The 12258-nt window shown below is 59.0% G+C and overlaps 2 protein-coding genes across 2 annotated transcripts in view; one reads left to right on the top strand and one right to left on the bottom strand.

Annotated features, from left to right (window-relative positions):
* The window catches only part of LCMT2 (leucine carboxyl methyltransferase 2), a 517091-nt gene that overhangs the window by 330681 nt on the left and 174152 nt on the right, over positions 1–12258 (bottom strand). The gene's annotated exons all lie outside the window — the stretch shown is intronic.
* The window catches only part of LOC101952753 (F-box/WD repeat-containing protein 7-like), a 36346-nt gene that overhangs the window by 23117 nt on the left and 971 nt on the right, over positions 1–12258 (top strand). The window contains exons 3-11 of the mRNA XM_065596769.1: positions 2429–2770; positions 6819–6901; positions 7189–7327; positions 8630–8764; positions 8874–8997; positions 9678–9814; positions 11254–11367; positions 11487–11668; positions 11803–12028. Of these exons, the coding sequence (XP_065452841.1) occupies positions 2429–2770; positions 6819–6901; positions 7189–7327; positions 8630–8764; positions 8874–8997; positions 9678–9814; positions 11254–11367; positions 11487–11668; positions 11803–12028 (1482 nt within the window). The remainder of the gene's footprint in view (positions 1–2428; positions 2771–6818; positions 6902–7188; positions 7328–8629; positions 8765–8873; positions 8998–9677; positions 9815–11253; positions 11368–11486; positions 11669–11802; positions 12029–12258) is intronic.

Here is a 12258-nt window from a genome sequence, read left to right as displayed (position 1 = left end):
AACACTCCTGTTATACACGCCGGAACATTAGCCCTTTTCATAACTGCGTCACTTTGTTGACTCATATTCAGTTTGTGATCCACCATAATGCCAGATTCTTTTCAGCAGTGCTACTACCTAGCCATTGCTTCCCCATCTCGTAGCTGTGCATTTGATTTTTCCTTTCTAAGTGCAGTACTTTGCACTTGTCTGTAATGAATTTCATCTTGCTGGTTTCAGACCAATTCTTTGAGAAATTGGAGTTGTTTTGAATTCTAATCCTCTTCTTCAAAGTGCTTGCAACCCCTCCAAGCTTGGTGTCATCCACAAAAGTGTATTCTCCACTCCTTTATGTAAATCATTAATGAACCCAGGACTGACCCCTGCCGGACCTCACAGTGACCCATTGATAATGACTCTTTGAGACTGGTCTTTCAGCCAGTTGTGCACTCACCTTATAGTAATTTAATCTAGACCACATTTCCCTAGTTTGCTTATGAGAATGGCATGTGGAACTGTGTCAAAAGCCTTGCTAAAATCAAGATATGTCATGTCTAGAGCATTCTCCCATCTACTAGGTCAGTCACTCTGTCAGAGAAGGAAATGAGGTTGGTTTGCCATGATTTGTTCTTGACAAATCCATGTTGGCTAGTCCTTATAACCTTATTATCCTCAAAGTGCTTACAGGGTTGGTTGCTGAATAGCTTGTTCCGATGTCTTTCCAGGTATCAAAGTTAGGTTGACTGGTCTATAGTTAATTCTCCGGGTCCTCTTTGTTCTCCTTTTCCCTTCTCCAGTCTTCTGGGACTTCACCCCTCCTCCAGGAGTTCTCAAAGACCACCTCTAACAGTTCCGAGATTGCTTCAGCTAGTTCCTTGAGTACCCCAGGGTGACTTTCATCAAGCCCTGCCCACTTGAATACATCTCACTTATCTAAAGATTCTTTAACCTGTTCCTTCCCTAGTCTGGCTTCTGTTCCTCCCCCTTGTTGTTGTTAATTGCGTTGAGTATTTTTAGTGAAGCCTGAAGCAAAGTAGGTGTTGTTAAGTGTGTCAGCTTTCTTGAAGTTGTCCTTTATTAGCTCTCCTTCCCTGCTAAGTAGAGGACCTACAGTTTTCTTTGTTTTCTCTTTCACCTACTGTATTTATAGAACCTTGTCTTACTGCCTTTTATATCCCTTTCTAGGTGTAACACATTTTGTTCCTTAGCCTTTCAGATTTTGTCCCTACATGCTTGTGCTACTCTTTTGTACTCCTCCTGAGCAGTTTGTCCATGTTTCCACTTTTTGTAGCATTCCCTTTCGATTTTCAAGCCATTCAAGAGTTCCTGATGGAGCCATATTGGCCTCTTGCTATCTCTCCTATCTTTGCACCTTTAATATTGTCTCTCTCAGAAACTGCCAGGTTTCCTGAACTCCTTTATCCCTTAGATTTTCTTCCCATGGGACCTCACCTACCAGTTCTCTGAGTTTGTTAATGTCTGCTTTTGGAAGTCCATTGTCTTTATTCTGCTGCTCGTGCCTTCCTTTCCTTACTACAGTGGTTTTCAACTTTGTCTCGTTTGTGGACCCCTAAAACATTTCAAATGAGGTGCGGACCCTTTGGAAATCTTAGACATAGTCAGTAGACGCCCAGGGGTCCTCAAACCATGAGTTGAAAACCACTGCCTTAGAATCATTAAATCCCTCATTTCAGGATCACTTTCACCCACATTGCCTCGCCTTCAGATTCACAACCAGTTCCTGGCAGCCTTTGGGAATGGGGCACTGGTGCTCTACACCCATGCCCAGGCATGTTGGTTGTCAGTCTTCCCCCTTCTCAGCTGGAAGCTACACCTGGTTCTGTGGGAGCCCCAGGCCTACTGCATCTCTGCTCTCACCTCCACCAGGGAGCGGGAGGCCCTGCCTCCTTGCCACCCCACTCTGGGAGGCTGGTTCTCCGAGCCAGGACTCCTGGTGGGGAGACCTGGTGGCCCTGCCTCCGTGGCTGCAAAGCCACTGCAGGAGAGAGCCTGGTAGGAGAGAAGTGTAATACCTCATTCATCTCCCGTGCCAGCCCATGCCAGGCCCACCGAGCCACCCTCTCCCCAGGGACTGGAAAGACCCCTCTTCCCATCTTCAGTGCTTGTTCTGCCGCAGCCTTCCTGCATCTCAGCCCGCGTTGCTAGCTGGGCTCGGCACGCCACCCTGGCCCGGCCGTCTGCCTCAGGCCCTTCCCCCAGTCTGGGTCTTGCTTGTTCCTGAAGCTTCTCTCTGGCTGTGGGAGAAGGGACCCCTTGGCCCTCACGTCCTCAGTTCAGGGCTCTGTGCACCAGGGTGGTTCCCCACCATCCCTGCACTCTGCCCTGCAGCGCCTGGCTGTCGGCAGGAGAAGCCGTTCCTCACCCAGACCCCACCAAGTGAGCTGCCTGGGGTGCGCAGACCCCTGACCCACACTGCTGTGTCTTGCAGGTGCTGGCTGAGGAGGAGAACGGCGTCCAGGCTGCCTGGGAGTCGGAGGAATCGGATTGCTCAGGTGTCGAAGGGGGTTCTGGTCCAGAGTCTGATAGCTCCAGAGTGCGGGTGGGGCAGGAGCCCGAGGAGCCGGCCGGCCTTGGAGGGCATGGGCGGCTGGAGCCTGCCAGCTCCAGAGTCTGTGGGGCGCAGGAGGAGGAGGAGGAGGAGGGGAGCTGCTGCAGCGATGAAGGGGAGGATGGCAGTGACGTCTATTTCTATTACACCATTGGCGAGCGCTGGATTGACTATCTGGAGAGGACCGAGGAGGGCAGCCTCATCCGACACGTGCGGCCAAAGGTAACGGGCGCAGGGCAGCCGCGAGCCCGTCGGGGACGAGCGCGTATGGGCCTGGGGGCTGCCGCGGGGCATTGGCTGATGGCTCCCCCCGAAAACAAAGGAACCGGGCCCAGGGCCAGCCCTGTACCGCGTTGGGGGGGGGGGGGGGGCTGGAGAAGTGGGACAGCCCCTGAATAGAGCAGAGATTGAACCTGGATTTCCCCACCCACCGCCTGAGAGCGGAACAAGGAGCAGTGCAGGGCAGGGACAGCTCTAGCTTCGGGGTACGGGGTTGGTCTTTCTGTCGGGGGATGGGGGTGGTACTGGGTCTGTTGAGGGGTGGTGGGATTTGGGGTTGGTCTGTCAAGGGGCATTGGCGGTATGGGGTTGGTCGGTCTGTCGAGAGGTGGGGGTGGTATGGTGCATCTGATGGGGGGGTCTGTCTGTCAGGGGTGGTATGGGGTCTGTTGGGGCCAGCACAGGGTTGGTCGGTCTGTCGGGGGGTGGCACGGGGTCTCTCTGTGGGGGGGCATGGGGTCTGTCTGTGGGGGTGGTGGCATGGGGTCTCTCTGTGGGGGGTCACAGGGTCAGTCTGTGGGTGGTGGGTGGCACTGGGTATCTCGGGGGGGGGGAGGGGCACAAGTTTGGTCTGTGGGGGTCGGTGGCCCGGGGTCTGTGCGTGGGAGGGTGGCCCAGGGTCTCGAGGGTGGCCTGGCCCAATATCTAAACAAATACTTTGCCTCAGTCTTTAATGAGGAGCTTAGGGGTAATGGCAGGATGACAAATGGGAATGAGGATATGGAGGTAGGTATTACCATATCCAAGGTAGAAGCCAAACTCGAACAGCTTAATGGGACTAAATCGGGGGGCCCAGATAATCTTCATCCAAGAATATTAAAGGAACTGGCACACGAAATTGCCAGCCCATTAGCAAGAATTTTTAATGAATCTGTAAACCCAAGGGTTGTAAGAAAGGGGAAAAAAAGTGATCCAGGTAACTAGAGGCCTGTCAGTTTGACATCTGTAGTATGCAAGGTCTTGGAAAAAATTTTGAAGGAGAAAGTAGTTAAGGACATTGAGGTCAATGGTAATTGGGATAAAATACAACATGGTTTTACAAAAGGTAGATTGTGCCAAACCATCCTGATCTCCTTCTTTGAGAAGGTAACAGATTTTTTTAGACAAAGGAAACGGAGTGGATCTAATTTACCTCAATTTCAGTAAGGCATTTGATCAGTTCCACATGGGGAATTATTAGCTAAATTGGAAAAGATGGGGATCAATATGAAAATTGAAAGGTGGATAAGGAACTGGTTAAAGGGGAGACTACAATGGGTCGTACTGAAAGGTGAACTGTCAGGCTGGAAGGAGGTTACTAGTGGAGTTCCTCAGGGATCGGTTTTGGGACCAATCTTATTTAATCTTTTTATTACTGACCTTAGCACAAAATTGGGAGTGTGCTAATAAAGTTTGTGGATGACACAAAGCTGGGAGGTATTGCCAATACAGAGAAGGACCGGGATATCTTACAGGAAGATCTGGACAACCTTGTAAACTGGAGTAATAGTAATAGGATGAAATTTAATAGTGAAAAGTTCAAGGTCATGCATTTAGGGATTAATAACAAGAACTATTGTTATAAGCTGGGGACGCATCAGCTGGAAGTAACAGAGGAGGAGAAGGACCTCGGAGTATTGGTTGATCACAGGATGACTAGGAGCCCCCAGTGTGATATGGCCGTGAAAAAAGCTAATGCGGTCTTGAGATTCATCAGGTGAGGTATTTCCAGTAGAGATAAGGAGGTGTTAGTACCATTATACAAGATACTGATGAGACCTCATCTGGAATACTGTGAAATTAGACGAAGGTTTCTAACCATCAGAGGAGTTCTGGAACAGCCTTCCAAGGGGAGCAGTGGGGCAAAAGACATATCTGGCTTCAAGACTAAGCTTGATAAGTTTATGGAGGGGATGGTATGATGGGATAGCCTCATTTTGGCAATTAATTGGTTTTTGACTATTAGCGGTAAATCTGCCCAATGGCCTGTGATGGGATGTTAGATGGGCTGGGATCTGAGTTACTACAGAGAATTCTTTCCTGGGTGCTGGCTGGTGAGTCTTGCCCACATGCTCAGGGTTTAGCTGATCGCCATATGTGGGGTCGGGAAGGAATTTTCCTCCAGGGCAGATTGGCAGAGGCCCTGGAGGTTTTTCACCTTCCTCTGCAGTGTGGGGAATGGGTCACTTGCTGGAGGATTCTCTGCACCCTAAAGTCTTTAAACCACGATTTGAGGATTTCAGTAACTCAGACATAGGTCAGGGGTTTGTTACAGGAGTGGGTGGGTGAGATTCTGTGGCCTGCATTGTGCAGGAGGTCAGACTAGATGATCATAATGGTCCCTTCTGACCTTAACGTCTAGGAGTCTGAATCTCTCTGTGGGTGGGAGGGTGGCACGGGGTCTCTGGGTGGGGAGGGCATGGGGGTCTCTGTGGGTGGGAGGGTGGCACGGGGTCTCTGTGGGAGGGGGCACGGGGTCTCTGGGTGGGGAGGGCATGGGGGTCTCTGTGGGTGGGAGGGTGGCATGGGGGTCTCTCTATGGGTGGGAAGGTGGCATGGGGTCTCTCTGTGGGGGGGCACGGGGGTCTCTCTATGGGTGGGAAGGTGGCATGGGGTCTCTGTGGGGGGGGGTTGGCACGGGGTCTGTTGTCTGTTCCCACTAAGCTGATTGAAGTGCCTGGCAGTGGATGGGGGGGGCGGCTCTCGTCCTGCCAGCAGCCTGTGTTCAGCTGCCCCTCCCCCGCTGCTTTGCAGCCTCTGCCTTGGAGCCCTCCTGCGGGGGGGGGGGGGGGGGGGGGGGGCTGTTGATGTCAGGGTGTCCCCCTGTGCCCCAGCAGGGGAGAGGGGACACCCCGAGGGTCTGAGACCTTAAAGACAGCGCCCGGTCTCTCAGAGACTTACCCAGCATACACAATCTCTCTCTCTCTGTGTCTCACACACAGTCTGTGTGTGTCTACATGTGCAGAGTCTGTCTCTCTCCACACACACACACACACACACACACACACACACACACTCTCTCTCTCTCTACACACAGACACTGTGTCTACACACACAGAGTTTGTCTCTCTCTGCGCGCGCACACACAGTCTGTTTCTCTAAACAGAGTCTTTCACACTCCTCTCCCAACACAAACTTGTGTTATTTTTGTTTGTTGTTACTTCTTGGTAGTTCCTGCAATGCACATATATTCTCTGTAATTTTATTCTTTCAAAGTGTTGTTTTGGCTGGTCTCTGCATTTCATAATTTTTATTTCTCTCTTATACTTAAATTTAATTTTTTGAGTAGTAATTTTTAAAATGTCTAACTTGTCCTGGCTGGAGTAATTATCTCTATGGTAACTTTTTAAAAATATATATTGTATCTAGGGTTTTTGTTTCTACTGGTGGCGCACATCCCCACATACCTCAGTGCACATAACTACATTTGTTCTGCACATGGATGGAAAAAATTAGAGGGAACATTGTCTGTCAGGAGGCGGTACGGGGTCTCTGTCTGGGGGTGGTACAGGGTCTCTCTGTCTGTTTGTTGGGTGATCAGATGTCCCGATTTTATAGGGAGAGTCCTGATATTTGGGGCTTTTTCTTATATAGGCTCCTATTACCCCCCACCCCCGTCCCGATTTTTCACACTTGCTATCTAGTCAGCCTAGTCTGTTCAGGGTGGTCCTGGGTGCAGGCAGAGGGGGGCAGGGGGGCGGGACTGGGTGCGGGCGGAGGAGGGCAGGGGGGCGGGACTGGGTACCCCCAGCTCCCCATACAGCTGCCTCTGGAGGGGTGAGTGTCTGGGACTGTAGCGTGGCCCTGCCTGGCCTTGGGCCCAGCCTCCCTGGAGAGTAGCAGTTCTCTGGCTGGTGTCGGGGCTGCTCTGGGCCTGACACATGTTGCCTTGGGGGCTAGTGTGCTGGGAAGCTCCAGCCCTAAGCGGTGCCTCTCCCCCGGGGGCGCCCCAGCCCCCTGGGCGGCTGTGCTGGGGTCGCCTGGCCTAACCCCACCTTCCGTCCGCTTGCAGATGAAGCGGAAGTCGGAGAACGGCCTGGACAGCAGGGCCCTGTCCCCTGGCAAGAAGCTTTGCAAGGGCTCCGAGTACAGCAGGTGAGCATTGGGCTGTCCGGGGGCAGGCAGGAAAAGGGGTCACTACTTACCCCCCCCCTTCCCCAGTCACCGGCTCACGGCCCCCAGGGCTGCTCGGCTGAGCAAAGGGGAACTGGGCGGGGCAGGGCTGGGTAGTGTGGGATGGCTGCAGTTGGTTCTTGGGGTGGGGGAGCCTGGCAAGTGGGGGGGCTGGGGGTTGGCTCTTGGGAACGGGGGTGGGGGTCTAGATGACTTCCCCAGTGCTATTGTGTCTCACCTGTTGGGTCTCTCCATGGTGCCGGCCCCAGGACACTGGGCCCCTGCATTCCCAGCCCCACCACCACCTTTGGGGACCTGCGCAACGCCAAGCCAGGCCAGGGCCGCCGGCGCCGCATCCCCTCGGTCGCCCCGCCCCCGGAGCTGCAGGACTGGCTCCGCACCTTTCAGGTAGGGGATCAGCTCCTCCCCCTCAGCACTGCGGGGCCCCCGTCCACCGGCCCAGTGGTCCCTCTGGGCACAGACTGAGAGAGCATGTTGGGAGGGGCGACGGAGCCGCGGGAGGGATCCCAAGGGAGGGGCAGTCGCTGGGGCGACGGAGCTGTGGGAAGGATCCCAAGGGAGGGGCAGTCGCTGGGGCGACGGAGCCGCGGGATGGATCCCAAGGGAGGGGCAGTCGCTGGGGCGACGGAGCCGCGGGAGGGATCCCAAGGGAGGGGCAGTCGCTGGGGCGACGGAGCCGCGGGAAGGATCCCAAGGGAGGGGCAGTCGCTGGGGCGACGGAGCCGCCGGGGGGGATCCTGGAAGGTGGGGGATCAGGTTCAAAACATGAGATTTTCCAGCCTCAGCTAAAGGAAAACACAGTAACGATGGTCCCAGCCCCCCGCAGAGCCACGCCCTCCTCCCACGCTCCCAGCCCTGGGTTCCACTGCCTGAGTGCAAGCAAGGCCATTAGCCCCCATTCCCACTTGCCCCCCTTCCCGCGGCCTTCTCAGTCCTGCCTTCCTCCTTCCCAGCTCAGGGGGCAGGTTTACCCTCTCCCTGTCCATGGGGCAGGGCGCAGCCCCCCCACTCCACAGGCACTGGAGAGCTGGCTCAGGCAGGGGTGGGCGGGGGCGACTAAGCGGGAGGCTGGGACTCGGGGGGAGGGAGCGGCTGGATGAGGCGCTGTGACCGTGGTTAAGGGGGCGGCTTGGCAGGTGGTTGGGACTGGGGAGGGGGTGTGTGGCTGGGCAGGGGCCTGAGATCGGGGGGTGAGGGAGGGGGGGGGCTGGGCAGGGGGCTGGGATTGCGGGGGATGCGGCTGGATGAGGCGCTGGGACCGTGGTTGAGGGGGCGGGTTGGCAGGGGGCTGGGACCAGGGAGGGGGTGTGTGGCTGGGCAGGGGCCTGGGATCGGGGGGAAGGAGGGGGTGGCTGGGCAGGGGGCTGGGACCGGGGGGTGAGGGAGGGGGTGGCTGGGTAGGGGGCTGGGACCGGGGGGAGGGGGAAGAGGGGCTGGGCAGGGGGCTGGGATGGGGGGGATGCGGCTGGATGAGGCGCTGGGACCGTGGTCGAGGGGGCGGGTTGGCAGGGGGCTGGGACCGGGGGGAGGGGGAAGAGGGGCTGGGCAGGGGGCTGGGATGGGGGGGGATGCGGCTGGATGAGGCGCTGGGACCGTGGTTGAGGGGGCGGGTTGGCAGGTGGTTGGGACCGGGGGTGGGGGCACAGCTGCTGGGGCGCACAGGCCTTGCCACGCTGTCTCTCCCCCCAGAGGTGGAGCGGCCCGGAGAAGCTGCTGGCCCTGGACGAGCTCATCGACCGCTGCGAGCCCTCCCAGATCAAGTACATGATGCAGGTGATCGAGCCGCAGTTCCAGAGAGACTTCATCTCCCTGCTGCCCAAGGAGGTGAGTGGGGCGAGGGAGGGGCCAGCCTGGGGGCAGCGCAGGAGCCACTGGCCCTGTGGGGGCCTTCGGCCCAGTGACGCCCCTGACCTGCCCCGCCCCCTGTGTGCAGCTGGCGCTCTACGTCCTGTCCTTCCTGGAGCCCCGGGACCTGCTCCGCGCCGCCCAGACCTGCCGCTACTGGAGGGTCCTGGCTGAGGACAACTTACTGTGGAGGGAGAAGTGCCGGGACGAAGGTAGGAGCTCCGCCCCCTTCCAGGCCCCACCCCCCCCCGCCGAGCCACTCCCTCTCCCTGCAGGAGGCAAAGCGGGTCTGGGCCCTACAGGCTCCTGGCACCCACTCCTGCAGGAGCCGCCCCTGCCCTGAGGCTCCCAACCTGGCCCCCTCTGCTGCCTGCCCTGGCTCCCTGGTGCCCTGGTCTCCTGCCTGAGAGGGCAGCGCAGCCCCTGGGGGAGTGCCGCGCCCCTGGGAGTGCTGCGCCCTGCGCCCCTTTGGGAGTCCTGCACAGCCCCTGGGGGAGTGCCGCGCCCCTGGGAGTGCTGCGCCCTGCGCCCCTTTGGGAGTCCTGCACAGCCCCTGGGGGAGTCCCGCGCCCCTGGGAGTGCTGCGCCCCGCGCCCCTTTGGGAGTCCTGCACGGCCCCTGGGGGAGGGCCGCGCCCCTGGGAGTGCTGCGCCCCGCGCCCCTTTGGGAGTCCTGCACGGCCCCTGGGGGAGGGCCGCGCCCCTGGGAGTGCTGCGCCCCACGCCCCTTTGGGAGTCCTGCACGGCCCCTGGGGGAGTCCCGCGCCCCTGGGAGTGCTGCGCCCCGCGCCCCTTTGGGAGTCCTGCACAGCCCCTGGGGGAGGGCCGCGCCCCTGGGAGTGCCGCGCCCCTGGGAGTGCTGCGCCCCACATCTCGCTGCCGTCCCGCCACAGGCATCGAGGAGCCCCTGAACCTGCGGAAGCGGCGCCTGCTGAGTCCCGGCTTCATGTACAGCCCCTGGAAATTCGCGTTCATGCGGCAGCACAAAATCGACATGAACTGGCGCAGTGGAGACCTCCGAGCTCCCAAGGTGGGTGGGCATAAGCCATCCCCCGGTAGTGCCCCTGCTCAGAGCCCCTCCAGCACGCCCGCCTGCCTCCAATGGGCAGCGTGAACTAGGATCTGTGAGGTGCACAGATTGGATACGGGGAGCGAAAGCAATCCCTGGCCAGGAACAACGGGAGAAAAGAAATCTCGGCCCATGCGTGGCTGGAGCTGGTTGCAGCCGAAGAGAAGGCTTTGAGGAATAGCTCGGTGCCGTCTGTCAGCAGAGCACACTCTCAGTGAGGGAAGGACTGGCTGGCTGGCTGGCTGGCAGTGGGGAATCACCATCCCATGGGGTCAAGTCTCAGGGGGCAGCTGTGTTAGTCTGTATCCACACAAACAACAAGGAGTCCGGTGGCACCTTAAAGACTAACAGATTTATTTGGGCATAAGCTTTCGTGGGTAAAAAACCCACTTCTTCAGATGCACCCCATGGGGTGTTCCTAGTGTGGTGCTGCCCGGCTCGATTCAGCGTTTTCATTGTGATCTGGAAACACGTGTGAAATCACTGCCAGTAAGACATGCGGGTGGCAGAGATGGGCAGAGCTGCAGAGGCGAGCCTGGCAGTCAGGCTGACCTGGCTCTCTTGGGAAGCGGGGCCCGTTCAAAGGAGAGTTTTCATGCAGTTACCTGTCTAGGCCCAGGGAGTGCCGGCTGCCCCTACAGCCTGGGGGCTGTCCTGGAAAGCAGCGGCTGCTCAGAGTCTAGGGATCACAGACACATGCTGGGAGCTCCTTGTGCAACGCTGTGGGCAAGTGCGGCCCTTGCACGCGCGCAGGGAGCAGTGCGCAGGGCCAGGGAGGGGATTTCCCCTCTACATGACACTGATGACACTGACATTGACCACGGCTGGAAGCTGCAGCCAGACAAACTCATTGGAAATAAGGCCCCAGTATCCAACCCTGAGACTAACTCCCACGGCCGTGCTGGATTCCCTGTCTCTCGGCGGCTCGGTGCCGGCCCAGGTCTCTCTGCAGCCATCTTTGGACGCGAGCTGTCAGGGTCTGTGCGGGGGAGCCGGGGGTGGGGGGTGGTTAGACACGAGCTGCCGGGGTCACTGTGGGGGGAGTCGGGGGGGGGGGTTAGACATGAGCTGTCGGGGTCACTGCAGGGGGAGCCGGGGGGGGTCAGTGTGCGGGGAGCTGGGGGGGGTTAGACACGAGCTGTCAGGGTCACTGTGCGGGGGAGCGGGGGGGGTTAGACACGAGCTGTCGGGGTCACTGGGGGGGGAGCCGGGGGGGGTTAGATACGAGCTGTCGGGGTGAGTGGGGGAGTAGGGGGGGTTTAGACATGAGCTGTCGGGGTCAGTGTGGGGGGAGCCAAAGGGGGGGGGGGTTAAGACACTTCGCCTCCAGCCCGAGGTTATTTCCTTTGGGAGGGGGAGGTCTGGGCTGGCTCCCTCGTTACCAGCTCTTCCCTCCCCAGGTCCTGAAGGGACACGACGACCACGTCATCACCTGCCTGCAGTTCTGTGGCAACCGCATTGTCAGTGGCTCTGACGACAACACGCTGAAGGTCTGGTCAGCCGTCACCGGCGAGGTGAGCCCGGCCCGCAGCCCTGAGCAGGTCCCCCGCTGCTGTTCCTAATGGGGCTGGGGGTGGCCTCAGGCTGTGGGGTTCCCCCCGTAGCTCCCCTGACTCTGTCCTGCTCTCTGCAGTGTGTGCAGACCCTGGTGGGTCACACGGGGGGCGTCTGGTCCTCCCAGATGAGGGACAACATCGTCATCAGCGGCTCCACGGACCGGACGCTGAAGGTGTGGAACGCGGACACGGGCGAGTGTGTGCACACGCTGTACGGACACACGTCCACCGTGCGCTGCATGCACCTGCACGGGAGCAGGTAACCCTGGGGGCGGGGCGCAGGGCCGGTGGGGGCCGGGGGAGTGACCCATCCCAGGTGGGGCTGCTGGGCCTGGGGGAAGCAGTGGGCGTGGCTGGGCTCCTGCTGCCACTCAGCGTGCCTGTGCTCTGCAGGGTGGTGAGCGGCTCGCGGGACGCCACACTGCGCCTCTGGGACATCGAGACCGGGCAGTGTCTGCACGTGCTGATGGGGCACGTGGCCGCCGTGCGCTGTGTCCAGTACGACGGGCACAAAGTGGTGAGCGGGGCCTACGACTACACGGTGAAGGTGTGGGACCCGGAGAGCGAGAGCTGCATCCACACACTGCAGGGCCACACCAACCGCGTCTACTCCCTGCAGGTGAGAACCTGCCCAGGCCCCACCCCCTGCCCAGGCCCCACCCCCTGCCCAGGCCCCATCCCTAGGTGAGACCCTGCCCCCTGCCCAGGCCCCGCCCCTGGCGAGACCCCTCCCCAGGCCCCGCCCCCAGTGAGACCCTGCCCCCAGGCGAGAACGCTCCCTCTCACACCAGCTGGGTGTGCTCCCTGCAGGATGCACATGCAGGATGTGCCACGCCCTCCCAGGGTTGC

The sequence above is a fragment of the Chrysemys picta genome, chromosome 1 (genome assembly GCF_011386835.1).
Source record: "Chrysemys picta bellii isolate R12L10 chromosome 1, ASM1138683v2, whole genome shotgun sequence".
Lineage (NCBI taxonomy): Eukaryota > Metazoa > Chordata > Testudines > Emydidae > Chrysemys > Chrysemys picta.
This window is presented reverse-complemented; position numbering and strand designations above follow the sequence as displayed.